General features: G+C 41.9%; 1 protein-coding gene and 1 pseudogene across 3 annotated transcripts in view; both read left to right on the top strand.

Annotated features, from left to right (window-relative positions):
* Positions 1 to 995: 995 nt before the first annotated feature.
* On the top strand, positions 996 to 1,707 carry LOC309380401 (small nuclear ribonucleoprotein F pseudogene; annotated as a pseudogene). The gene has a single exon. The product of its transcript is annotated as a small nuclear ribonucleoprotein F pseudogene (transcript).
* A 2,623-nt stretch (positions 1,708 to 4,330) lies between these two features.
* Positions 4,331 to 26,296, top strand: part of SNX24 (sorting nexin 24) — a 76,456-nt gene continuing 54,490 nt past the window's right edge. The window contains exon 1 of one of the 2 annotated variants that reach the window (XM_081930823.1): positions 4,331 to 4,548. In XM_081930823.1, coding sequence (XP_081786949.1) covers positions 4,489 to 4,548 — 60 coding nt within the window. In that variant the 5' untranslated portion in view covers positions 4,331 to 4,488. The remainder of the gene's footprint in view (positions 4,549 to 26,296) is intronic. The other variant, XM_081930824.1, reaches the window with a different exon arrangement.

Below are 26,296 nucleotides of genomic sequence, written 5' to 3'. Positions count from 1 at the left end.
TTTTCCCCCCACTTCTGACTTTCCACTGTACTGTAAATGTTTGCTTTCTGGAAGGCCTTTGTGGGGTTTTTATGGCTTTCTTTTGCTACTGCAGGATACAAAACAGTAAGCTCTGTTCATTCCTGTCCTTCAGTATACTGAGGGCATATAGCAAGACATGCATCTGGTTTCCAAGAACAAAGCACTGTCTGCTATGGTTCCTTGGAGTCCAAGCAGGGGAAAAGTAACAGGAACACATGCACACCTTTTTGACAGCATCACAGTTATGTGATTATGAACAAGAGCAACTTGTACTATCAGGTGGTAGTCAATTTCAGCACCTCTGTCTGTCCATTAATGAGACTTTCCCCATACAGATCCAAGTACAGTAGAATGAGGAAGATGAATGGTGGAGAAATTAATCCACAAGTTGTGAGCCCACACATCATAGCTATAGGTGGAAATGTTGACCTATGAGGGTGGGTGGAATCCACAGTAAGGCAATTATTTTTCGTTTGCAGTTTAAAAGGTATGTTACCTAGAGTTGCCCTTCAAGGTGGATGTTAACCCAAGTGCAGAGGGGAAAGAGAGAAAAGCAGAACACATTGCAAAAAGCCAAGCAGTTTGAAAGTCTTAAGGAGGAGTGCAAATTAAAACGTGTTTACATCTAGCATTCCACTTGGCATGCTGCCGCCACAGACCTTGTATCTTATCTGCAAACTGCTCGGCTTTACTATCTTCCCAGCTTCCCCTGACTCCCCGCTTCTCTCCTTTAGCTGCCCCCTTTCTCATTTTGCTTAAAATTCACCCTGAAGAAGAGTTGAGGACAATTCAAAATCATTGTGGGACACCTATAGGCGACACGAATAAAGAAGGCTCATTCCACTTGTAACTTCAGGCTTATACAAGAATGAACCCTAGCCACTAAATGCCACTAGCACAGTATTCTTAGTAATTTTAGTGACCTTACCAATAAAAAATGCTTTCTGGTTGGTCTGAAGACAGGCTTCATAGAATCGCAAGGGTTCGAAGGGACCACAAAGGTCATCTCGTCCAGAACCCTGTAGTAAAGCAATCTTTTCCCCAACGTGGGGCTTGAACCCAGGGTTGCTATGAGTCTGCCTCTTAACCCAAAGCCCTTCTTAAATGGGATGACTGGGAAGCCAGTGATGGTGAAGCTGAAATGGGGAATGGAATACAAAGGTACCTCGTCTCTGTCAATGGCTACATGAATATGCAGCTTGCAAATACATAATAATATATTGATGGACACTTGGGTGTTCTGACAAGGTGCAATGATGTCCTTTATATAAGTGGCATAGAAGAAGATGGAGAAATGAGAGGATAACTTTTTAAAAGTTTTTTTTAAAAAAAAAACTTAAATTTAGTTGTCAGGTTTTGTTCGATTTTTTGGTCAAGTACAGCCCCTCCAAGTGTCCCTGTTTTCGAGGGGCAGTCCTGGATTTACAGAAGCTGTCCGGGTTTCTGATTTGATCCCATAATATCCTGTTTTTCCTCAGGGTATCCCTATTTTCATCAGATAAACATTGGAGGATATGGTAGTACATCCCTCTTATCATAGAGTATGGAATCATGAGACCCTTGAGCCAAGGAGATAGGTAACTATACAACCTTTAAGGCAGCCAAGTGTAGGGAAGTTTTTTAATGTTTAACTATGTGTGTGTGTGTTGAAAGCTGCCCAGAGTGGCTGAGGCAACCCAATCAGATGGATGGGGAATAATAATAATAATAATAATAATGATAATAATATAATAATAATAATAAAGGTAAAGGGTAAAGGGACCCCTTACCATTAGGTCCAGTCGTGGCCGACTCTGGGGTTGCGGCGCTCATCTTGCTTTATTGGCCGAGGGAGCTGGCGTACATGTGGCCAGCATGACTAAGCCGCTTCTGGCAAACCAGAGCAGTGCACGGAAACACTGTTTACCTTCCCGCCGGAGCAGTACCTATTTATCTACTTGCACTTTTGACGTGCTTTCGAACTGCTAGGTTGGCAGGAGCAGGGACCGAGCAACGGGAGCTCACTTTGTCGTGGGGATTCGAACTGCTAACCTTCTGATCAGCAAGTCCTGGGCTCTGTGGTTTAACCCACAGCGCCACCCAGAATAGGATGTCCCTATTTTCATTGGAGAAATGTTGGAGGGTAAGCAAGTAACCATTCTTACGACCACAAATAAATACTGTCATTGAAGAAAGCTTACCACTATGGAAGAAAAATAAAGATACCATTTCTGACAGATTCTCGTGCTCTGCTGACTGAGCTATCCCTGATCTTTGTGCATCTGCACCTTTTCTTAGGTTTGCCTTGTGGGCTAAGTGCTTTTGAGCTCTGAGGCGGTACTAACTGCAATCCTGCTAATTTACCATTTTTCCTCAAGTTGTTCCCCCTGGAGCCACCACCAGTGCCAGAACGCTGGCCAGACAGAAGGAAAATCCTTTAAAAACTATATTAAAAAAATTAAATTTACAAACATTCATCAAGCAAACAAACATCAGTTTGTTTTGCCAGCTCTGCATTGTCCATCAGTTTAATCTGCCATTCTTCTCTGGTAGGGACTATGCCTTTTTTCCATATCTGGGCTACAATAGCATCTGCGCAGCAGTGGTTGCATACACTTGGACTTTTGGCACCTACAATTCCTAAAATAAAAGCTTCTGGTTTCTTACGATTTTCAGTTTTATACATTTCAATAATTTTACAATTATTTTAATATTTCGAAATTTGGCATTCTTCCCCCTCATTCTGCGGTTCCCTAGATTTATTTTTTATATTTCCTGCATATTCCAAATTAACTTAATTTATTCATTTATTCATCTACTTTAAATATATACTCTTATCAAACTGCAGGTTATTACAATAATCCTGCCAATCTGTTTACAGTTTACTTGTAAATATTCAATAAACCATTCTTTTAAAAAAAGTTTATTTTGATTTATTATTTTTCTGCTAAGTTTTGCCATTTCTGCATAGTACATAAGTTTTTGTATCCATTCTTCTTTTGCTGGGACGACTTCTTTCCATTTTTGGACAAGTAAACTTCTTGCTGCTGTAGTTGCATACATGAATAAATTTCTATGCAGTTTGAATAGCTTTGTCCCTATAATTCCCAAAAGGAAAGCTTCTGGGTTTGTTTGTTTGTTTTACAAAAGGTTATTTCAAACATTTTTTTTTGCAATTCATTGTATATCATTGTATCTTCTTTGACGATCACTCGTAGTCGAGTAAAATTGTCTTCCATAAACATGGTCTTAACAGCGAGTCCATGACTAAGGAGGCCAATTCTGGATCCACACATCCTTCCACAGCGGGGACATTGGTTTCCGGCTGGGAGTTGGTCATGGTGAGGGTTTGCCAAGCGTGCCTTCCTCTTAGCACGTTTCTCTATTTCGTCCTGAGTTTGAGCGTCTTCAAAGCCCATGACACCTTTGGTAAAGGCTGTTCTCCAACTGGAGTGCTCACAGGCCAGTGTTTCCCAGTTGTCAGTGTTTATACTACATTTTTTAAGGTTTGCCTTGAGAGTCTTTAAACCTCTTTTGTTGACCACCAGTATTACGCTTTCCATTTTTAAGTTTGGAATACAGTACAGTCATACCTCGGGTTGAATGCGCTTCGGGTTGATCACGTTCAAGTTGCACTCCGCAGCAATCCGGAAGTAATGGAGCGCATTACTTGTGGGTTTCGCCGCTTGCGCATGCGCAGACACTCAAAATGACGTCATGCGCAGAAGCGGCGACACACGCAGATGTGCCGTCGCTAGTTACGTTAGCTTCTAGATGCGGACGGGGTTCCGGAACGGATCCCGTTCATATCCAGAGGTACCACTGTAGTTGTTTTGGAAGGCACAACATGACCAGTCAAACGAAGTTGATGTTGAATAATAAATCTCTGCATATGGTGTTTATTGACCTAAGGCCTTCGACACTGTGAATCATAATGCCTGTGGACTGTGCTCCTGAAAATTGGCTGCCCCGATAAATCTGTGAACATCGTTCAGCTCCTCCATGATAACATGACAGCAACAACCTCAAAGTGAACCATTCACAGTGGATCAGTTGTGTTATGCCCCAACTCTATTCATTATTTTCGTTCCCACGATCCTACACTTTGTTGAAGGGAAACTCCCCTCGCGTGTAGAAATCATCATTGCACATCACCCTCCTGATGCGCCCGCTGCCTCTTTCTCCCCGTGGCCCCCTCCCCTTTCCCGGGCCATCTTGCACCAGCAATCACGTGGGGAGCATCGGCGGTTCCCATAGAAATAGGAAAAGGCTGTCCCTGCCAGTCACATGATTGGCGCTGGCCGACGGCGCCTTCCGCCAGGCTTTGCGCTCCTCGGGGCCGTGGAGGGTCTCCTGCTCCCCCCGCCCCGCCCCTTTCCCGCGGCCGCGCGCTCTCCCCGCCCCTTTTCCCATTCCCCCGCCCTCGTCCCTGTCCCGGAGGCGCTTCCATAACCGGAGCCTGCGCTCTTGCGCACCAGCGACCGCACCATGGAGGTTTTCATCCCGTCGTTCCGCTATGAGGAGAGCGAGTTGGAGAGGGGCTATACGGTGAGTGGTGGGCGGGAAAAGGTTAAACTCTCTCCCCTCTTTCTTTATCCTCCGTCCCGTTCCCCCCCCCCCTTTAAGGAGCGGGTTGGTACAGCTCCGGCCGCGGTGAGGCTTTCATGGCGCGTTCCATTCGCCCTGGGGGGGGGGTGCGGGAAAAGCTGTGAGGCGCACCTCTAAGCACCAGCCAAATTCCCTCAGTTTTGCGTCCTGCGCTACAGGGCTGTACAAAGCCCCGCAGTAGTAAGGAGAGAGCTCTTCGGTGCGAGGTTCCCCCTATGCCGTTTGGTAAGAGAGAAAAACAAGTCAGGTGCCTTGGCTACCGTTTCATGCAGGGTTTCCCAAACTTGAGTCTCTGGCTGTTTTGGAACTACAATTCCCATCATCCCTGACCGCTGGTCCTGCTAGCTGGGGGTGATGGGAGCTGTAGTCCAAAACAACAACTGGAGACCCAAATTTGGGGAAACCTGTTTTAAGGGAGTTTGCTCGCAGGGAACTGGACATTCAATGGACAGACCATTTCTGTTGTTGTTGTTTAGTCATTTAGTCGTGTCTGACTCTTCGTGACCCCATGGACCAGAGCACGCCAGGCACTCCTGTCTTCCACTGCATCCCGCAGTTTGGTCAGACTCATGTTTGTAGCTTCGAGAACACTGTCCAACCATCTCGTCCTCTGTCGTCCCCTTCTCCTTGCGCCCTCCATCTTTCCCAACATCAGGGTCTTTTCCAGGGAGTCTTCTCTTCTCATGAGGTGGCCAAAGTATTGGAGCCTCAGCTTCAGGATCTGTCCTTCCAGTGAGCACTCAGGGCTGATTTCCTTAAGAATGGAGAGGTTTGATCTTCTTGCAGTCCATGGGACTCTCAAGAGTCTCCTCCAGCACCATAATTCCAAAGCAGAAATTCTTCAGCGATCAGCCTTCTTGTAGACTGGTAAAATTGGCATCAGCCAGGTCAGAAGCAAAGTACCTGAGATTGTTTACTAGGCTTGGCTGCGTTGCCACTTTTTCTTTGCCCAAAATTTGGCCCCTGAGAAACAATAATGTCCCCTTGAGCATACACAGAGGGCTTATGTGAAGTTGAGGGCTTCTGCCCAGGTATGCTAAACTAAAATGCTTATTGGCCCTGTTGGCAGTGGCTCCATGCTTGGAAATAATACATCTCTGTGACTTGGGATGGGTTTTCAACTCGTGTTTAAGTTCTTTTAAGTAAGGCAAGATAAGAAGTCGCTGCGATACAACAGCTTCTGAGTACCAAGTTCTCAGCTTGCAAAAAGTGTCAGAGCTCTCTCAACTGCTTTCACGTTCGGAGTTTTCAAAGAAGGATGGCATCAACTAAGTTGCACAGAGATCCTTGTCAATTGTTGGTGAAGCTGCTGGGGTGGCGCAGCAATTGCATGCTAATTTTTTTAAAAAGCTGGTTTGACTGTCTGACCTTCTGCTATTTTATCTCAAGAAAATAAGCCTGATATAATTTGTTTATTGGTTTAGCTGGAATAATATTCTAAAATGATATTGGCTACTGCAGTGAGCAAGAAAGAAACTGTCTTAAGGAAGAGCTAGCATATTTCCCAAAAGTGCTGCCTAAGATATAGCAGAGAAACCAAAACCACATCCGACACTTGTAAAGCCAGGATAAGCATTTTTCATAGTCAGTTCCTTGAGTTTCCAATGACCGTTGACCTTATTACAAGTGTCATGCTCAAGTCCCATTTCACACATTGTAGCAGGAAGCAAGAGTTTCTTGTGCTTCTGTATTCCATATTGCTTCATATAATTTGTGATCTGACACTGGGGTCTAGTTGCCGCTGGGTGTAAACCAGTGGTTCTTGCCCAGAGGGCGTAGAGCTGCTATCTACAAATCGGGGGGGGGGGGATTCACAGCTTTGGGGGAGGCAAAAGTAAGCATTAGGGATTTTTTTGACAGCTCCTTCACTACTCTTGAAATGCCATCTGAAATTCAGCAGAAGAAAGTTTTGATCTACTACTCATCCCCTGCCCTGAGGATAAAATTCCAGACACCTCTCTATCCCCCATATACATGAAGTAGCACATGACAATGGGGTTTAAATGCTAAATACTCACCTCAGTAAAAGGTACATGCGCAGAATCTGCTTCTGCCATTCCTCTCATTATATTTCGTCAAATGTGCCTTCAGCACAGTCATAGAATCATAGAACTGTAGAGTTGGAAGGGACCTTGAGGATGATCTAGTCCAGTGTTTCCCAAAGTTGGGTCTCCAGCTGTGTTTGGACTACAGTTCAATCAATCAAAACCTTTATTGCATTAGCATACAGCCATAGCAGGATAAAATAAAAAATAAAAAATAAAACTGTCCTTGGCTTTCATGCGAGCAGAGAAGGTGGCTTTGGTTTGTGCTAGTGAGAAGAGTTTTAATTCAATTGGCAAGAATGTGTGACCCTTCATTCCCCAAACCAAGCTTCCTCAACCTCGGCCCTCCAGATGTTTTGAGACTACAGTTCCCATCATCCCTGACCACTGTTCCTGCCAGCTAGGGATGATGGGAGTTGTAGTCCAAAACCATCTGGAGACCCAAATTTGGCAAACACTGATCAAGTCTAACTGCCTGCAATGCAGGAATATGCAGCTGTCCCATGGGGATTGAACCTGCAAACGTTGGCATTATAAACACCACATTCTAACCAGCTGAGCTATCCACTCATCTGCTTGGCAAGAAATGGCTGCCTGAATAGTGCCAGTCATTGAGAGCTGTCTACTAATACCAAACTTCATATCGGCCACAAGGGTCTTGTGCTCAGCAGACATTTGATGCTAATGTTGTATACTTGGTGGGCAGTAGTGGATTAAATGTTAAGAACCATTGGGTTAGACCTGCTCTTCAGTGGGGACTCACATGAGTGAATGTTTCTCCATAAGGAAAGAAAAATCCCTCCAAATGCAAAACTGGCATGTTGGGGAGAAGGTAAAATTTAGGGCTGTAGCTCAGTTGGCAGACTTGTATGCAAATAGTGCTAGGTCCAATTTCCAGTGTCTCCAGGTAGGGCCAGAAAAGACTGCTGCTGAAATTCTGGAAGAGCTGCAGCCTGTCATTGTAGTACTTAGTTAAATGGACCAATGGCAGCTTCCCATGTTCCTAAGCTGGACCTCTCCTCCTTGGTGCCCAGTTATACAGCACCAATTTTGACCTTCTCTCGTTGGCTATGTTGGGAGCCAGCAACATGACTTCCATAGCTCACCATTTGACAGTGGGATCGCCTTGTACGTTTTTCCTTTTAAGCAAGTCAAATTGACACTGTGCTTGACAAGATGTTGGTGATATTTGTTTTCCTCAGTTAATACCAGTCAACGGTTAAACTTTTTATTGCCACTTTAAATTGATGAGTGGGTCTCCAAACTATTGAACCTCTACTTAAAAATGCAACAGTTGTTCATAATTTGGCAGTGAATGACCTTTAAATGTAGACGTTTTGTAAAGATATCCTTGGGGAACAATTTAACTTCAAAATGACACCCATGAGCACTTGTTATCATTTAAATATGCTTCCTTTGTCAATAACAGAATAGCAAGTACTAGTTAGATTTCTAATGTTGATTCAGATACTTGGACACTGGCCGAATAAATTAGTGTGTACTTGATTTATATTGACCAAAAATGTTGCATTGGTGTGTTACAGGTCAAGGTGACATGTGTTTAAGTGGACCGAGGTGCAAAGGGCACACTTGACTGACATGCTTGCAGTGTTTTTAATTAACTTTTTTAATGCTATCCCTTAATTGCTTTTTGAGGTAGTTGAATTATGGAGCTGGGATATGATGTCAGATATTTTCATTTTAAAGTTATTAATCTTTCTCTTGTCTATAAAATCATTAAAGATTTATTCTTTATATTAGTTTATATAGTTGCCCACTTCCTTTTAAATCTGCTCTAGCTGTGGATTGTGCACCATAGCAGTGAAAGGAGTCTCCTATTGCAACTCAGGAGGAAACGCTGTAACTTCCTGATGCTAATATTCCAAATCTGTTGATCCCGTGATAAGCAGATGTCGTCAGGCTATCTAGTTCTCCCCAGCTTTACCAGAAAATGACTTTAAATACAGTACAAGTGCAGAGCTACGTCAGTTTTGCTTCTGGGCTTTACCTTACCCTTATGCTTGGTTTTCCTGTGCAGCAACAGTATGCAATGTGCTAAAGTAGAAAGCAGTGTAGCCCTGAAAACATGATTTGTGTCCTTCCTCCATTTCTAAGGCTCTCAGTCCAAGTCCTTTAATGCTGCTCTGTCAATTCAATTCAGCAGTATGTAGGACTATGGTTTAAAATAATCTGACACCTGGATGGGAAGTTGAACAGTAGAGAAGGTAAAAGATAAACGTAACTCTGATCATTAGGTCCAGTCACGGAGGACTCTGGGGTTGCATGCTCATCTTGCTCTGTAGGCCGAGGGAGCCGGCGTTTGTCCGCAGACAGCTTTCGGGTCATGTGGCCAGCATGACTAAGCCACTTCTGGCAAACCAGAGCAGCGCATAGAAATGCCGCTTACCTTCCTGCCGGAGTGGTACCTATTTATCTACTTGCACTTTGACATGCTTTCGAACTGCTGGGTTGCAAGGAACAGGGACCGAGCAACGGGAGCTCACCCCGACGCGAGGATTTGAACCACCGACCTTATGATCGGCGAGCCCTAGGCTCTGTGGTTTAGACCACAGCGCCACCAGCATCCCTTAAGGAGAAGGTAAAGGTAAAGGGACCCCTGACCATTAAGTCCAGTCGTGACCCACTCTGGGGTTGCGGCACTCATCTCGCTTTATTGGCCGAGGGAGCTGGCATACAGCTTCCAGGTCATGTGGCCAGCAGGACTAAGCCGCTTCTGGTGAACCAGAGCAGCACACAGAAACGCTGTTTACCTTACCGCTGGAGCGGTACCTATTTATCTGCTTGCACTTTGACGTGCTTTCAAACTGCTAGGTTGGCAGGAGCAGGGACCGAGCAACAGGAGCTCACCCCATCGCAGGGATTCGAACCGCCGACCTTCTGATTGGCAAGTCCTAGGCTCTGTGGTTTAACCCACAGCGCCACCCGCATCCCCAAGGAGAAGGTAATTCTTTACAAATTGGAATACCGGTCACGTCTTGCTTTCTTGAATGGAAACTTGCCCTTGAAGTCTTAGAAAGTTTCAGACATTAAAAAGACTGCTAATAACCCCTGCTTCATTTTTTAAACATGTCAGTAATGGATACTTTAGTGATACGTTATCCTACTCCTGGCTTTTGTAGCCAGACTTTTTTCGATCCTTGTCCTGCTGGGCATCAACCTTTGGTAATATTTCGGTTCCAAAACCTAGATCCTTGGTATAATGTGGACTTCTGTCCTTTTCAACCGCTTGGTCCACTTTAAACAACTATGTGATGGAATTTTGTTCATGTGCCTTAACAGACACCCCTTTTCTTTTAAAAAAATACTCACTTGGCCCTCTCAACTCAACAGTGTTGGCTCCTCTTTGCTGTCTATGCTGTTTCCTGTCAGATAGGGGATCAGAATGTTTCACATCAACAGGGCAACTTCTGATAGTTCTGTGAAAGCTATAACTTTTAAAGAATTTCTGCAGCATGTTGATAATGGAACTTGAATACAGTTCTATTAAAACATATTGAGGATGTAGATGTGTGATTGTGTACTAAGTCCAGTATTAGGCTGGAATTCTACAATGAATACACATGCTATAAGGATGTTTTTAAAAAGTTACGCATTCCCAAAGTAGAGTTGAGATAGATAATATATTGAAATATGCAGCTGTTGCATGTATATCTTGGTCTCCTCTCCTTCAATTAGACCACACTAAATATTCTTGTTAAAGTCCTGGTTCACTTATTGCTAGTGCCATATAAGCAGACACATCTATCATGCCTTGAACTGGGGTAGGTGGGAATGATGAAATGTTGTAGTACAAAATGGCATGATACTTGAATCTTGGAAGCTCGTCCCTTAATGTGCCATGAAAATTCTAACATAAAAATTTAATGTAACACATTTCATTTTTTAAAAAAATATTTATTAAAGATTTTCTTAATACAGTAAAGAAGGAAAAACAACAAAAAGAAAAAAGGAAAAAGTTCTTACATCTTATACAAAAAGCATACCACAACCGAATCAATTAGATAATAATAACCATATTTTCTTCGCTTTTTGGACTTCCTCACATCTCTCGTGCCTGCGTTCCTGGTTTATAAAACTTTAACCAGCAAATTATCACCTTGTTTCAATTCTTATTTTATAATTTTCCAATATTGTGTCCCTAACTTTAGATACTTTTATCCAAACCTTAAATACTTAATTTAGACATAATATTTATCCAAAATTTATCTTTTCTTAAATTTCACTTATCTTCATAATCTTTTCAACTAGCTTAGTGGTGCCATGTTATTTAGAATCTTGCATCTTTCTTAACACTCATACAATTTGCAATGTTTTTGTAAATAGTCCTTAACACATTTCATTTTTGTTTGAAATAAGTTTAGTTTTTTAAACCGAAGCAAATCATACACTGCAGTGTCTTCATAAACGAGAATAATGGAATCCAACATCACCTCATAATCCCTTACATAAACACAAATTAAGAATCTTGATTGTGTGGTGAAACAATCAATAGGGTAGCAGCGAGTATGTATTGATTGGGAAAATTGCTTTTATAAAAAGTAATCAGATTCATTTCAGCTGACTTGCCTTCTCTCATGGCCCGATCCTATGAACTGCAGTACTGAGATGACAGTTCATATGATCTAGAATAGCACACATAATAGAATGCACTAAGATCAATTGAATTTGCTTTTAACAATGTCTAGCACCAGATGGGGACGCGGGTGGCGCTGTGGGTAAAAGCCTCAGTGCCTAGGACTTGCCGATCGCATGGTCGGCGGTTCGAATCCCCCGGCGTGGTGCGCTCCCGTTGTTCGGTCCCAGCGCCTGCCAACCTAGCAGTTCGAAAGCACCTCCGGGTGCAAGTAGATAAATAGGGACCGCTTTCTAGCGGGAAGGTAAACGGCGTTTCCGTGTGCAGCTCTGGCTCACCAGAGCAGCGATGTCACGCTGGCCACGTGACCCGGAAGTGTCTTCGGACAGCGCTGGCCCCTGGCCTCTTGAGTGAGATGGGCGCACAACCCCAGAGTCTGGCAAGACTGGCCCGTACGGGCAGGGGTACCTTTACCTTTACCTTTTTTTAGCACCAGATGTGTAACACTACAGCTTTGCACAGTGCTCAAGCATCTTACATATGGCATTCTTAGCTGTGGCACCATCTTTGTGTCTGCACTCTGTATCATATAAGCATACCTCAAAGGACAGTCGTTCATTTATTTATGTTCCACTCTGTGCAATGCACACAGAATGGTTTGCAGAATTATTCTACCTCCACTCTTAAGACACATTTCACATATCTTTGTGAGGCAATTAACCCTGCTTTAAGTGTGTGTGTGTGTGTGTGTGTGCGCGCGCGCGCGTGTGTTCTCTTTCTCCTCCCCTCCCCGAAAAAAATGTATGGATAGAAATTGTAACATACTTTGTTGCCCTTTCCAGAGGACTCATAACTAAACTTACTCATACAGCATTAATTACAGGTGAGTAACTTGGAGTAACTTAAGTTTGAGTGAGTAAGTTTGAGTGAGTAACTTAAGTTTGAATGGCCAGAGTGCTGGCTGAAAAACAATTCTTCTTCCTTGTAAAATGCTGTACTACTCTGTATAGGTTATTTGTAAATGTCTGCACTGTCTTTTAATATAAATATTCTTAGGGTAGTTACACAATTAAAATAGGAAGTAGCTATGACATTGTATGCTTGCAGACAAAGCCCAAAGGGCAGGGGGATATTTCATTACTTATTTTATTAACAAAACCCAACTTCTACTCCATTGGTTTTCCCTAACCTGTACCACTGTCAACAATTGATGTCACTTAAAGAAGTTAGCACACTTAATTTTTCAATAACTTGGGTAACTGGGATATTCCATATTCCAAACTGCCTTTCCCTACTGCTACTCTGTAGGCAGGTTTTTCTGTAAGCCAAGTGGTTTGACTACCCCATCAAGTACTTGGCCACCAAACTACTTTGGCTTCTTTTCAAGTCTCCTTCCTTCCTGCTTCCTGGTCCTCTTCCTTTACTGTCTTCTTCTTCTAGCTGCCCATGACCACCAAGCACCAGCCAACACTCCAAGCAACAGCTCATAACTAACTAACTAATTACTGCTTCTCAGGGTTTAATGGCAAAGCAACCCCAAGGAAAGTCCCTATTACTGCCACCTACTGGGAAAAGTGTGATCACATTTCTGTGTATACAGTACACAGCAAAATTTTAAATTACATTTTGTTTGAAATATGTGGCCAACTGTTGCAATTCTGTAGTTAATATAGGTTCCAAACCTGCATTTTATCCAGATGAAAATGTGTGTGTGTGCCTTGCAAATGTGGGTCAGGGTCCAGACAGCAGCTCCTTTGGTTCTTTATAAGCATGGATCTCCATGTCACATGACAAATGGCTTAGGAACTCATCCATTTTGGAAGTGGTTTTCTATGGTAGCTGAAGCTTGCGATATGGTTGTTTTAACTCAGCACTGACCACTAGTACTGATTCATTTTGTAATCTAAAACACTTCTGTTCAAAATGACACAATGGAAAGAATACATTGTTTGTTCTAGGTTCATTCAAATAAAGTGTTCCCGGGTTACAAACACATCAGGTTACAAACTCCGCTAACCCGGAAGTAGTACCTTGGGTTGAGAACTTTGCCCCTGTATGAGAACAGAAATCGCACACCGGTGGCAGTGGGAGGCCCCATTAGCGAAAGTGTGCCTCAGGTTAAGAACGATTTTGGGTTAAGAACAGACCTCCAGAATGAATTAAGTTTGTAACCCAAGGTACCACTGCAGATACTTATTGATCTAATACTTAAATCAGTTCCATTCATACAGAAAATGAAACTAAAGCATCCCATAATGGTATATGTTCATCAATCTTTAAAGAGAGTTATGTGCATTAGTTTTTTATCAATGTGTGTAGGCTTACATATTAGTTGATAACATTTTCCTTTATTTGTTTTGAGTAAAGACTTGGATTTAATAATATACACCAGTCTTTAAAAATATTGATTTTGGTTTAAAAGAGTACAAAAATAATCCTCTTCCTGCAGAGCCAACAAATTTTAAATAAATATGGCACATGAAGGATAAGTCAGAATACATTATGTGTATCCAAAATAAGCAATGCTTCAAAAACAATTACCAGGAAACAGAATGTGATAGAGTGAGGAAATATTTGATATAAGATTTCCCATGAAATGAGAGGCTGAATTCATATTCATATACAATGGGTTGTATCCAACTCTGCCGTTCAAGCTCCACAGAAGACTTGCACTTATGCAGCAAGATTTCCCCCTCCTCTTCTCTGTGGCCTCTTGTGCACTCTTAAAATCTGCTCCAGAGGGTTGGGAGACCCTTTGAAGCAGATTTTGGGAGTATCTGGGGAGTGGAAAGGAAGGGAAAGAAAGTTCTGTTACTTGAGTGGATACTGTTCCTACAGTGATAGATACAAAAATCCAACAATGTAGGAATATATGTATTCCTATACACCCACCTGGGGTGGTGCTGTGGGTTAAATCACAGAGCCTAGGACTTGCTGATCAGAAGTTTGGCGGTTCGAGGTGAGCTCTCGTTGCTCGGTCCCTGCTCCTGCCCACGTAGCAGTTCAAAAGCATGTCAAAGTGCAAGTAGATAAATAGGTACCGCTCCAGCGGGAAGGTAAATGGCGTTTCCGTGCACTGCTCTGGTTCGCCAGAAGGGGCTTCGTAATGCTGGTCACATGACCCAGAAGCTGTACGCCAGCTTCCTCAGCCAATAAAGCAAGATGAGCGCCGCAACCCCAGAGTAGGCCACGACTGGACCTAATGGTCAGGGCTCCCTTTACCTTTATACACCCATACCCACCCACACTGCTGTGTGTGTGTGTGTGTGTGTGCGTGTGTGTGTGTGTGTACACTGTAGGATAATGGAGAAAAAAAGCAGTTTAGGTGGGCTGATTTTGTGAGAGAATACAGGAGCAATGAGATTCTCATCACGCTTGTTTAAGCCTTTCCTATCAGTCGGAGCTGGAACAATAATCTAAATTTTATTTTAGCACATGCTGTGTTACTAATTTCAGTGTAGTGTATGCAAACTGAGCTGGGGTTTTTTACTACAATTGTTTATTTGGTTTTTTCCTTGTATAGACTGGAGGGAAGACAAGAGACAAAACAATAAAGGCATTGATTCAAAACCACAGATTCATCTTCCTGTTAGCAGGCTCTTTGTTCATTTTCTTTCTTTTCCTTTTGAAATGAGCCAATCGTATATAATAGGATTACATGTTCATGACACACTTTCTCTATGAATTATGAGAAATTTAAGTTTCACAATGCCCAGTGGACGTATTCCTTATTTCTTGAGAGAAACTAGCAAGAAGAAGAGGCTTCAACCTTTTTTCTTCCTTTCTGCTAGTTGTAGACTAAATTGTCAAAACTCTCTAATTTGAAAGGAGAGAGGGCTCTTCTAAAATCCACAAATAACTTTATCTGTCAGGGTCTACGAACTTAATGCCCTGTTTCTAAAATCACTCTTCTTCTCAGTTAACTAGATAACTACATAACCCTCTTAAGAGAAGAGCTCATGAACCTGCTTCTGTTGGTATTTCTAACCCAACTCTTCTAACGAGCTCAACAGGAAAGTTGTTTTTGCTTATAAAAGTAGAAAATAGATTTGATAAAATGGTTAGTCCCTTGGTCCTTGTTTTATTTATCATATCAGAAAAGAACAATGTTTTGCTGTGTTGTGGTCAAAATAAGAGGCGACCTTGCTTGTTCACAAGTGTTCAAAGTCTAGAGATAAGAGGGGCAAAATAATAGAGTACAATGGAAAGAGTGCAGTGTAATTATTTGTGACTTGTCAAGTGACGCCCTTTCAGGCCCCTAGTGATTCAAATCTGGGAACTCTGCACAATTCTCTAAGCTAAGCATGGCCAGCATCAGAGAAATCTCGCCCAGCTTCTCCGACAGTGCTGAAATTGCATCAGTTTGTCATGCACTGAGCATGCCAGCTCTACACAATATCATTTGCTTGCAAATGGGCCTGGCCCCAAAGCCCTGATACACATTCCTTGGTATCTGACTCTTGGCCTGTGATTTGTCATGTCTCTGGTGCTATCAGTTTAAGGTAATTTTAATAGATTCTGATGGTTTGCTTGTGGGAGCAAAGAATGCACTCTAGCCTGTGTCATTTCGTGGTTCTTTCTGTAGACGACCTCGTGCTGGTGATACCCAGTCAGAAGGACTACAGAGGAAACGAGGCTGCCTTGTGTGGTTTTTGCTAAAAGCTTGCATTGACAAATCTTCAAAGGAAATTTCAAAATCTGCTTAATCACCATCCCCATTTTTAAAGCACAGTGTTTCTTTTCTTACAAATCATTTTGTCATCTTCAGTTAAAATGCAGGTATGAATGTGTGAGGTTCCTTAGACTTCCCCAGCAGTGAACCTAACACTATACTTCATACATTAAAAAAAAAAATACTGAAGTTTTGTACGTTGATGCTTAATAAATACCTTTAAATCCTATAACACTTTCCTGAGTTTAGGTCCCACTGAACACAATGGAGTTCTAAGTAGAGAAATATAGGGTTGCGTCAATAGTATTATTAACTGAGGGGGAAAATACCAAACATTTTGGGCTAAAGTACATACTCTTAATAACTGAGTTTTAATATGTGAGTTCCTCTTATTAGTGTAACAGACATATATCATTGTCATTTTTTTCATCTTCTGATCTGTGCTGCATGGAGCTGGTGCTTCTAACTCTCTGAACTAATGAGAAGATAAAATCAATAATTTAGTAGTTTGAAAATTAGGACATTGGGAAATTGTTCAGGAAAGTGAGTGTTTAGTTGTCTGAGAGAATTCAGGAGTGTTATGAAACAAATGGCATATTTTATTCTGATTTTGACACTACTACTGGATGAGATTATTTTACCATTGACAACTCTGATCTTTACATCATTTTTTTAACTGACTCTTCTAATTGATCACTTCTGTGATATCAGAGCCTGCAGCATAGCTCTCTAGATGTCTGTTGACACTCATTGATTACCGTAAAGGTGTTAATGTTGGTGATTTCATCCAAGAAACCTTCAAAACTCTGTAGCAAGCTTGTTGTTTTGAGCTTCTGTTGAATAACATGGACTTGTCTAGAGAAGTATGAGTTGAGTTCTTGAGAAATAGCTAGTTGTTATTTTGTATTAAGTGTGGAATACAAACACATTAATGTTTAGATTTCAGTGTTTTTAAAAAGTATCTATTAACATTCATTATTTTCTCTACATGGAATTCACGCAAGATGTGTTCAGACACAGACCATTTCTTTTGACTTTTCCTTAGGGAATGTCTGACAGCAGAGTAACTTGGAGCATCCCTGAAGCTAGTCTGAGCTCTTGTCAGTTTCTTTTCCCTACACACACATGCACACATTGGTTTACCTTTTTTTCTTTTTTTATGCAGAGAAGAATTTTTCAGCCATTATTTGCAGCATTTACAATCTCTGTGAGTCTGTGAGAATATACTGATTAACTTAGCTGAGAGGGCAGTTCAGCATCCTATTTCATTCTCTCCCCACCCACTCCTGAACATGTTTCTCTGTGGACAGGAGATGGGGCTGGAGCTCTGTGGATAGGGTGGGGGCTGGAGCTTAGTGGTAGAGCAACAAGCCAAAGGTCCCAACTCAAATCCTCAGTATCTCCAGGTCAGGTTGGAGAAAGACTCCTGAAACCCTGGAGACAGTGGAGATGTTGTGGATTACAGCTGCAATCGGTTTATATCAATCAAAACTTTATTAGCAAAGCCAACAGGCCACAGCTATGCAAGAATTAAAAAATAAAGTAAGAATAAAATGAAGATAAGAACAAGCAGAAGGAGGTCCGTCAGATGAACAAGTCTGTCACTCAGATGGTGGCCCTCAATTTCACAGCTCTCTCGATGTACCTCGCGACCTTCTCTGTTATCTGACTATCCGTATCAGATAAGAGAAAAAACAGTGTAATGTCTTGTGAACGGCCGGGGTTGGAGAGAATGAGTGGAGTAATAATCTCATTCCTTAGGTCTTTGTAAAGGGGGCAGGATAGGAGGACGTGGGACACTGTTTCCGTGTTACCATCTCCACATGGGCAGAGTCGTTTTTCAAATGGAGTCTTTTGGTAACGACCTTCGAGTACGGCAGAAGGAAGAACATCCCATCTAGCCAATGTAAAGGCACGTCTGTATTTTGGGATGGTTAATTTAAACAAATATGAAGCTGGAAAGTCAAAATGGGAAGGGGGAAAGTAGGTATACCATGGGCACAGTTTCTTTAAGATAGTCAGGTTGTTTTGCCGTTCAATGTCTTTCAGGCGCTGGCCTATTAGACTCTTTGCTTTAATGAGGCCCATTGATAGTAGGGACTGCGAATGCAGACCGCATGTAAGGAGTTTTTGATGCACAGTTTTGAACCACTTGCTTTTGTGAGGGTCTTGCATTACTAGAGGCAGTAGACCGGGTGGATTTAGATTAAGACGAAGCCAATAGTTGAGTGTTCTTTGCCAGGTCTGAGTTTCTACAGATGGAAGGCAGGCCTCGAGTTGTAAAGCTGCGTTTGGAACACAGGAGGGGACGCCGAATATCTGCCTTAGGAATTTAGACTGAACAGTTTCAAGACTGGAGCAGTGGTTCCCCGTCCAGATTTGTGCCCCATACAGTAACTGCGCCAGAGGTTTTGCTTGAAAAACTTCAAAGGCTGCTGGGATGTATCTGCCCCCCTTCGTGTAAAAGAAGCGGGACAGCATCTTAATACTTTGAGCTGCTTTTTCTTTGGCATATTTTTGATGGACATCCCAGGACCCGGTCGACTGGAAAACGATACCCAGATATTTGAAGGCTTTAACCTGTTCAATTGTCTGGTTATCCATCCTCCAGCTGTACTGTCTGCATTTCCTTGCAAAAACCATGATTTTGGTTTTCTGATAGTTTATTGCCAGTTGCTCTCTCCTACAGTATGCTGAAAATTCACCTATGAGCCTATTTAAGCCTATTCTTGTTCGAGATAGGAGTATCGCATCATCAGCATACAAAAGCACTGATATTGATTTGTCAGCCAGTTTGGGGGCATGGAAGTCCGGAGATGACAAACAGTTAACCATATCATTGATGTAAAAGTTGAATAGAACTGGGGCCAGGATGCAACCTTGCTTGACCCCCTTGCTGACAGGAACTGGTCCTATAAGATGGCCATTTAACGAAGTTCTTACATACAGCACCGTGTCTTTATATAAACAGCTGATCAGAAATAATAGTCTTTTGTCTATACTTGATGTGCTCAATTTATCCCAGAGTCTTGCACGTGGAATTGAATCGAAAGCAGCCTTTAGATCGATAAAGGCTGCGTATAGCACCCCACGGGATTTTTTGGCATATTTGTCAATTAAATAGGCTAGGGTGAAGCAATGGTCTATGGTGGATCTGCCTTGCCTGAAACCCGCTTGCTCTTCCGCTAGAATAGCTTCAGTTTCCAGCCAGCTAGTTAGCTTAATATAAAGATGTTTGGCATATAGTTTGCTGGGTATAGGCAGAAGGCTGATTGGTCTATAACTCGCCGGGTCTGGCATAGGTCCTTTTTTATAGATTGGAATAACTATTGCCTCTGTCCAACCATCTGGGAGTAAACCCGTTGAGTCAATCCAAGAAAATAGAGACGCCAGCAGGGGGGCCCACCAGCCAATGTTGGACTTCAGAAGTTCGGCAGGGATGTAATCATTCCCTGGGGCCTTATTGTTCTTTAATTGTGCGATTAAGTTCTCAACTTCCTTTACAGTTACTGGTGGCCAATGAGGTAGGTCCTCCAATTGGATGCATAGTTTGTAATGTTGGGCTTCCTGGTCATAGAACAAAGATTGAAAATGGCGCAACCACTCCATTGATTCCACTGTACAGATGGAATTAGTGCGCTCCTGGTCCAGTAGACCAGATATGGTTCGCCAAAAGCAAGTAGTATCTTTCTCGTGCGATGCCTTAACCAAACTTTGCCATGCGGCTCGTTCAGCTTCCAATTTCTTTCTCCTTAATAATTGTTTGTAAGACCGTCTCAGATAAATATAGGCATTAAGTAGGATGGCAGTCCCTGATTTCCTATATCTCTGGTAGGCTGTTCTTGTTTGTCTCCTTGTTTGCCTGCACTCCAGGTCAAACCAGCTAGCTCCGTCCTTTGCCCTCTTTGTAGCGGAGCTATGTATCACTGTTGTTAAATGGGATTTCAATCTTTCCAAAAGTGATTTAAAGCATTCCATAATCGCATCTACTGAATTGCCTGTCACAATAGCGGAGCGAATAAGCTTTAACTCCGCTGACTGAAGGAGGAGGGTTAGATTTTCATTCAATATTGGGGACCATTTGAGTCTTTTGGGAGCAAGTATACCCAAATTTACAGAAGGTATATATTGTGGCTCGGCAATAGAATAGTCAAAAGGCCGACCTGCAAGCTCTAAAATTAGAGGTAGGTGGTCACTCAGAGTATTGTGGCCCACTTGGAACTTCCTTACAAAGCTGTGGGCAAATCTTGAGATTAGAATATAATCTATAACGCTTCCCCCTGCCTTGGAAAAATGGGTATATTCCCCGGGGCGATCCCCCTCTATGTTGCCGTTTAATATCAGCAGTTCCCTCCGTCTGGCAGCCTGCACTAGGCAGAGACCTGAAGAATTACTTCTGCTATCTTTGGACAGTCGTGTCGCACCAATATCCGTCTGTTCTTCAGGGTCCATAAATAGGTTGAAGTGAGTGTATAGACTGTTGTCATCTGTTCCTATACGAGCGTTAAAGTCTCCACACACAATAGTCAGGGCAGACGGGTAAGTAGATTCAAGAGGTTCTAAAAACGCCTCTAGTTCAGCCCATGTAGCCTTGACAACGGGGTTTTTTTGGCCTGGGGGAATATAGACATTGACCAGCAAAAGAGTAGTTCTCTTGAAGCTAAGTAGAGCGGCTGTTGCTAAAGAATTGCAGCTGGGTAGGGCTGTTAAAGAATGCGCCAGCTCCATGGAAATGAAGCAAGCTAGGCCGCCACTAGATCTGCCGCCCTTTAGAGATGGAGAGGCAGGCAGGTAGTGGCAGTTATACCCATTGAGAAATATAGGGTCATTCTGCCATGTCTCCTGAAAGAAGATGATGTCAAATTGCTTAAGGTAGCACAAAAATTGTTGGTTATTTTTCTTAGCGTGCCAACCCGCGATATTCCAAGACAGCACTTTTAGGCCCCGGGCCCTTCGGGGAGCTGGATCTATGTCACCACCACGTCCAGCAATTCTTTGGTGTCTAAAAAAACACACCCATTGGCTCTTTTCGAGGATGACTGCTTGGAGAGAGTGTAGTGATCCTCTCTTCTTGGTGATTTGGGGCTAGATTTTGGAGTTGGGGGGGAAGCTAATTCATTCGGAGACAGTTTAAGATAGCTGTGCCAGGAGCTTTGAGATTTCACACATTGATTTGGTTTTACTTTATTGTACATCACAGGGGGCTCAGATTGTAATTCCACGTCTACACATTTAAAGGTGCCTCCCACTGTCTTCTTATCCACTAGACATTTGGGAGATATGGGCTGCACATAAGGGACCTTCACTGTCTCACCTTGGTCATCCTTTTTTACTAGTCTGCTTCGAAGTAAATCAAGTCTTTTCAGGATCTCAGTTTGAGCTGGAGAATGCAGTGACCAGAAACGCTTTATCAGCGAGAGTTCTTCCTCCCAAACGGAGTCCTCACTATCACACGTGAAAGGCCAGACGCCAGTTGGATGTGGAGCTTCCTTTTTTTCATTTGGTACTGTTTGATGGAGATGATCCTGCTGGAACTTATGCTTTCTATTTTGATGGTTTTGGTGGTTGGTTTTTTCCCTTTTGTGAACTTCCATTCCTATGCCCTTGGGCCCCATCAGAGAGGTTAAAGGTGCTCTATTTTCAAATGTTCTTAATAGGACTATTCTTTCTTTTTTGAATAGGTTTTTAGCTCTAAACATAAAACTGGCCAGATTATGATCTAAAAAAGTAATCAATGCTCGTACCGAGCAATCATCTTGATGTAGATACTCTATAGCGGCTATGTCAGTTGCTTTTACTACCCCCGGTAAAATGCCACTTATAATGGACAAAAAATGGTCTATACGGTCCGACCCTGCATAAAATCTAGGCGGTTTAGGGTAATTAGCAAAGACAAGCTTTTGTGGGATTAGGACTAAACTCCATTCTCTTTTGGGACACAACATCTGTCGAGCTTGAGAGGAGTGGTTCCCCTCAATAGTTTGGGTCGCCAGCTCACCTCTGTCTACAGATTCTGTGCTGGCCATAAGAGGACTCTGAGGCGGTATAACTGTAGATGGATTAGTTCCTTTGTCCCAGCTCGGTGTTGATTCTTCAAAACTTGGTTTAGATTCTTTTATGGATGTATCTACTTTACGTGTCTCTTTGATGGCACTCGAGTTAGATTTGTTTGTTCCACTTGTAGAAAGGGATGGAAGAAGGTTAAAGAGCTTCTGCCAATATTTTTTACAGGTACGGTGAGTTGTCTTAAGCCGCCTTAGGATTTTCATATTTTTGCTTTTCTTCATCTTAGGCTCAGCTTTTTTCCTCCGGGGTTTGGTGGGGAATGGTGGATCCGGGCTGGCTAGGGGATTTGTAATCTGGTCTGAAGCGCTCACATGTTGTTTGAAATTATCCACTAGGGTCAGGAGAAGCCCGTTTGTTAAATCGGTTTATAATTTTGAAGGAACATTCACGTGTGCAGATATCAATTTGTACAGTTTAGATCTCCAAGGTGCCTTCCCATCTATGTCCTCTATTTCAATCCTTTCCCCTTGTCCTGATTAATGGTATAGAATCATAGAATTGCAGAGATGAAAAGGAACCTGAATGTCATCTGGTTCAACCAGCTGATACAAGGCCTCTACTTCTATGTTCTTGATTTAGGACAGTTCATTAGAAATTGGTTAGAAGTCCAGTAAAGTCGTACCTTGGAAGTCGAATGGAATCCGTTCCGGAAGTCCATTTTACTTCCGAAACGTTCAGAAACCAAACGCGCCTTCTGATTGGCTGCAGGAAGCTCTGCAGCCAATAGGAAGCCGTGGAAGCCCCATCAGACGTACGGGTTCCAAAGAACTTTTGCAAACCGGAACACTAACTTCCGGGAGCATTTGGGAGCTAAAACATCTGAGTACCAAGGTGTTTGGGATCCAAGGTACAACTGTAGTATGTGTTGGCCAACTTTGATCTGTCAGGAAATGTTTAAATTGATGAACCTGTAGCCAGTTAAATCCAGGGTCTCTCACCTTCCAAGGTAAGTTGTTCTATAGATATAGGATTATGATTCATGTGGAAATATCGAAACCTGAACATATTTGTCTTTATTTTGCTTTATAAGGCTTTTGTAGCATTGCTGAACAAGGCTAAGCATAGATATTTTGAAACCTTTAAAAAATACTTTTTAAGGATGACCCAAGTGCATTATCTTGTCACCTGTTTCTGTAAATGATGTGCTGCTATGTTTTCCCGTTACTGTCTGTGTAACGGAGGCTAATTTATTCTTCAAAGCAGGTATTAGCATCCAAAACAGTCATTTCGGCCCATGGGGGGGGGGGGTCCAAACAGATTAATATCTTTATTGGGACCTGTGAAAGCGTAGTGAGCAAGCTTTCACCAGAACTGTTCTTTAAGCTGGATGTTAAGCAGAAAAAGAAAAGGGGAAGGTAGTAGTGGAAGAATGTTGCAAGAAATAATCGAAAGCCTAAGCCATAAGCTTGCCCTCTTAAGATGGAATAGAGGATGTGTTAAGTAGAGCTAATTGGGTTAGATTTTTCCTGTGTGCACAGATTTCCAGTTGGTAGCAAAGTAAGCAGAGCTTGAAGAAGTAGTGGTTGTTCTCTCTCTCTTTAAAATGCCATTAAGTTCAGATAACCAGCAACATCTCTCTACCTCATCCCAACAAGAGTTCTTGCTCACTAGTTTAGCAGCACCAACAACCAAATTGCAAAGGTATTATGCTACGTAAGCTATTTAGTTTATTCTTGCCCTTCCACCAAAATTTATCCAGGAATGCCAAGTCAGTGGAGTATAATAAATCTTTGGCTGACCCTGAACTTCCTGTCACATTAAGATGCTGAACGTACACCCTGCTCACCTTAAGTCATGTTGGCCTATCTGATCTCTGGGAGAATTTAGCAACAGCTGTTAAGGGTATGGGAAAAATTATTAGATGAAAGCAGTGAGCATATACTTGCCCACACGGGAACTTTTCTTCTGGGTGTGTGTTCATGGACAGTTCCTTTATTTCATCATTGTTTTTATTGTTATGGTTGCTTACATGAATAATCTCCTTTTTTAATAAATATTTTTATTAAGCAATTTCAACATAACAAATTCTCAAACCGTATAATCGCATACATTATTTTTCCCCTTTTTCCCACTCCCCCTTCCATCTATCCCTCCCCCCTCCCACCAGGGGCTTCCCTCAGCTCCTCTCTCTGATTTCTCTTCACATATTATTCTCTGCATGTTATGAAGTTATACATATCCTTACCTTATCTATCTATCATGTTATCAGCCAATAAATTTGTGTACAGTGGTACCTCGGTTTAAGTACTTAATTCGTTTCAGAGGTCCGTTCTTAACCTGAAACTGTTCTTAACCTGAAGCACCACATTAGCTAATGGGGCCTCCTGCTGATGCCACACAGTTTGTATGTCAATTTAGCTTACATGAATAATCTCTAAGCAACTTACTGAATTTTTTTTAAAGAAAAGAATATGTCCTTTAAAAAAAAAATATTTAGAAACTTGTATAAGCTGCTTAATCAGGATTTTCAGTATTTATTATTATTTATTTCATAAACTTTATATACCACTTGTTTGTTGTTGTTGTTTTTTAAAAATCCACCCCCAAGGTGGTTCACCTGCTCCTTAGCATTGAAAATATACTTCTTACTTTAATGTTTGCTCAATCCAACTTCGGGCAGATTGTATGAGTGGATTGTAGAACAGGAGGGAAACTATCATGAAACATGTGTCCTGGTTCCTTCCCAACACACACACACACACACACACACACACAGGCTCTTACTTGGAAGTAAGCAAGGAATCTTTAGTCAGGCAAATAACAGGACACATCTTATTTTCTAGGGTCCATGCATCTACCTTTCCCATGCATTAACAAAGTGCATTCTAAAAAGTGGTGTATTGATGCTTTTGTATCTTGTACAGGTATCAGAGTGGAGATCTTGAAATAAAGTTTTAGAATTGAAATGAGCAAACTGTTACAGTTTTGTATAATAATATATAGCCAAAGGTTTATCTTCAACACTGGCAAAAACATTACATAGTCGAAGAGCTGAGTAATTACTGATCTGTTCTATGGGCTACAAATAAGGATGATACGAGAACTGTATCATCAGTTCACACTAAAGGAAAAACAATTAGTTATATTTTAACAGAGACTTAACAAACATTGTTGGGAAAAGACTGTAACAATAAGCTTTGCACGACAATGAATCATTTACCAGGTTGGGCTGTCATTGCTTTTCCTTGGATATCCAACTTGAGTAACAGTAGGGGTCACTGTGTACATTGAATTTGACATGACATCTGAAAATTATCTTAAAAGACTTGCATGCTCGAGCAAAGTTTAAGAGAGGAGACACATAAACTTGCCTCCTAACAACCCTCTCTTTTGAAAAGAAGAAAATTAGATGTGCACACGCTGTTCTGAATTGAATAAAAGTTGTTTTAAGTGTGTTTCTCATGTGACCTTGTTAACATTTGAGCCCTATGCCTGATTCCATGAATAATGAGTGACTTACTAAAACGAGAATTTCTAATGACAATGTTGATTTCCATTGAATATGTTAAGTATGCAGAGATATCAGTCTGAGGATATATCGAATGAATGAAAAAGGCCAACATTCTACAATACAGAAAGCTGTATTTTCCCACCCCCTTAACTAAATGCTAAAGATATGACAAAGCAGTCAGTGCTTCATGCGATGCTGGCAGTGTCTTTTAGCTCTGAAAATATTTTGATGTGCACTTGGTAATATTTGTTTTCAGTGTGGTGATTGCTCTCTTCATGCTTTGCTTCCTAATTTTGTTTTCCTTCAAATGGCAAGCGGTAATTTTTTGACAGGAACACAATTGTAACTCTGACATGTCGAACCAGATGTTCTCATTTTACAAATGATCTTGACATTAGTTAACAAGTATCTTAAAGTGTTGTACTAGTATCTCCTGATGCTCTGCGTGGTGTCTGCATCTATTGTGGATTCTCAGTAGTTTAGCTGAATCATAGTTTTCCCACTTTCTTTTTTCCTCAGGGTCTTCTGGCTTCTTTTGTTGCTGTCTGTTGAAAAATTTAAATCTTCCCTTTTCTTGACACTGTTGCATTAATCTCCTTGACAGCCTACTTCAAAATGAAAAAAGTGTTCATATCTTTTATCATGATGCTTGTAAGTGCAAGTCTCTGTAAATGCCACAATACATGCAGCAGTAAGTATTAGGGTAGATACTATATTTAATGTCTGCTTATTGGTAAACTAATACCTCTCACTAGCAGAACTAAATAGCATGTTTCCTGCCTGTCTCTTTTTTCCATTGTTGTTGTTTTTTGTTTGTTTTGCTGGCTTGGGCCATTTGTATGATGTAATCTTATCATGAA

This window comes from Podarcis melisellensis (assembly GCF_964234715.1).
Source record: "Podarcis melisellensis genome assembly, chromosome: 11".
NCBI classification, from domain to species: domain Eukaryota; kingdom Metazoa; phylum Chordata; class Lepidosauria; order Squamata; family Lacertidae; genus Podarcis; species Podarcis melisellensis.
Note: the sequence above shows the minus strand (reverse complement) of the source record. Positions and strands in the feature narration are given on the sequence as shown.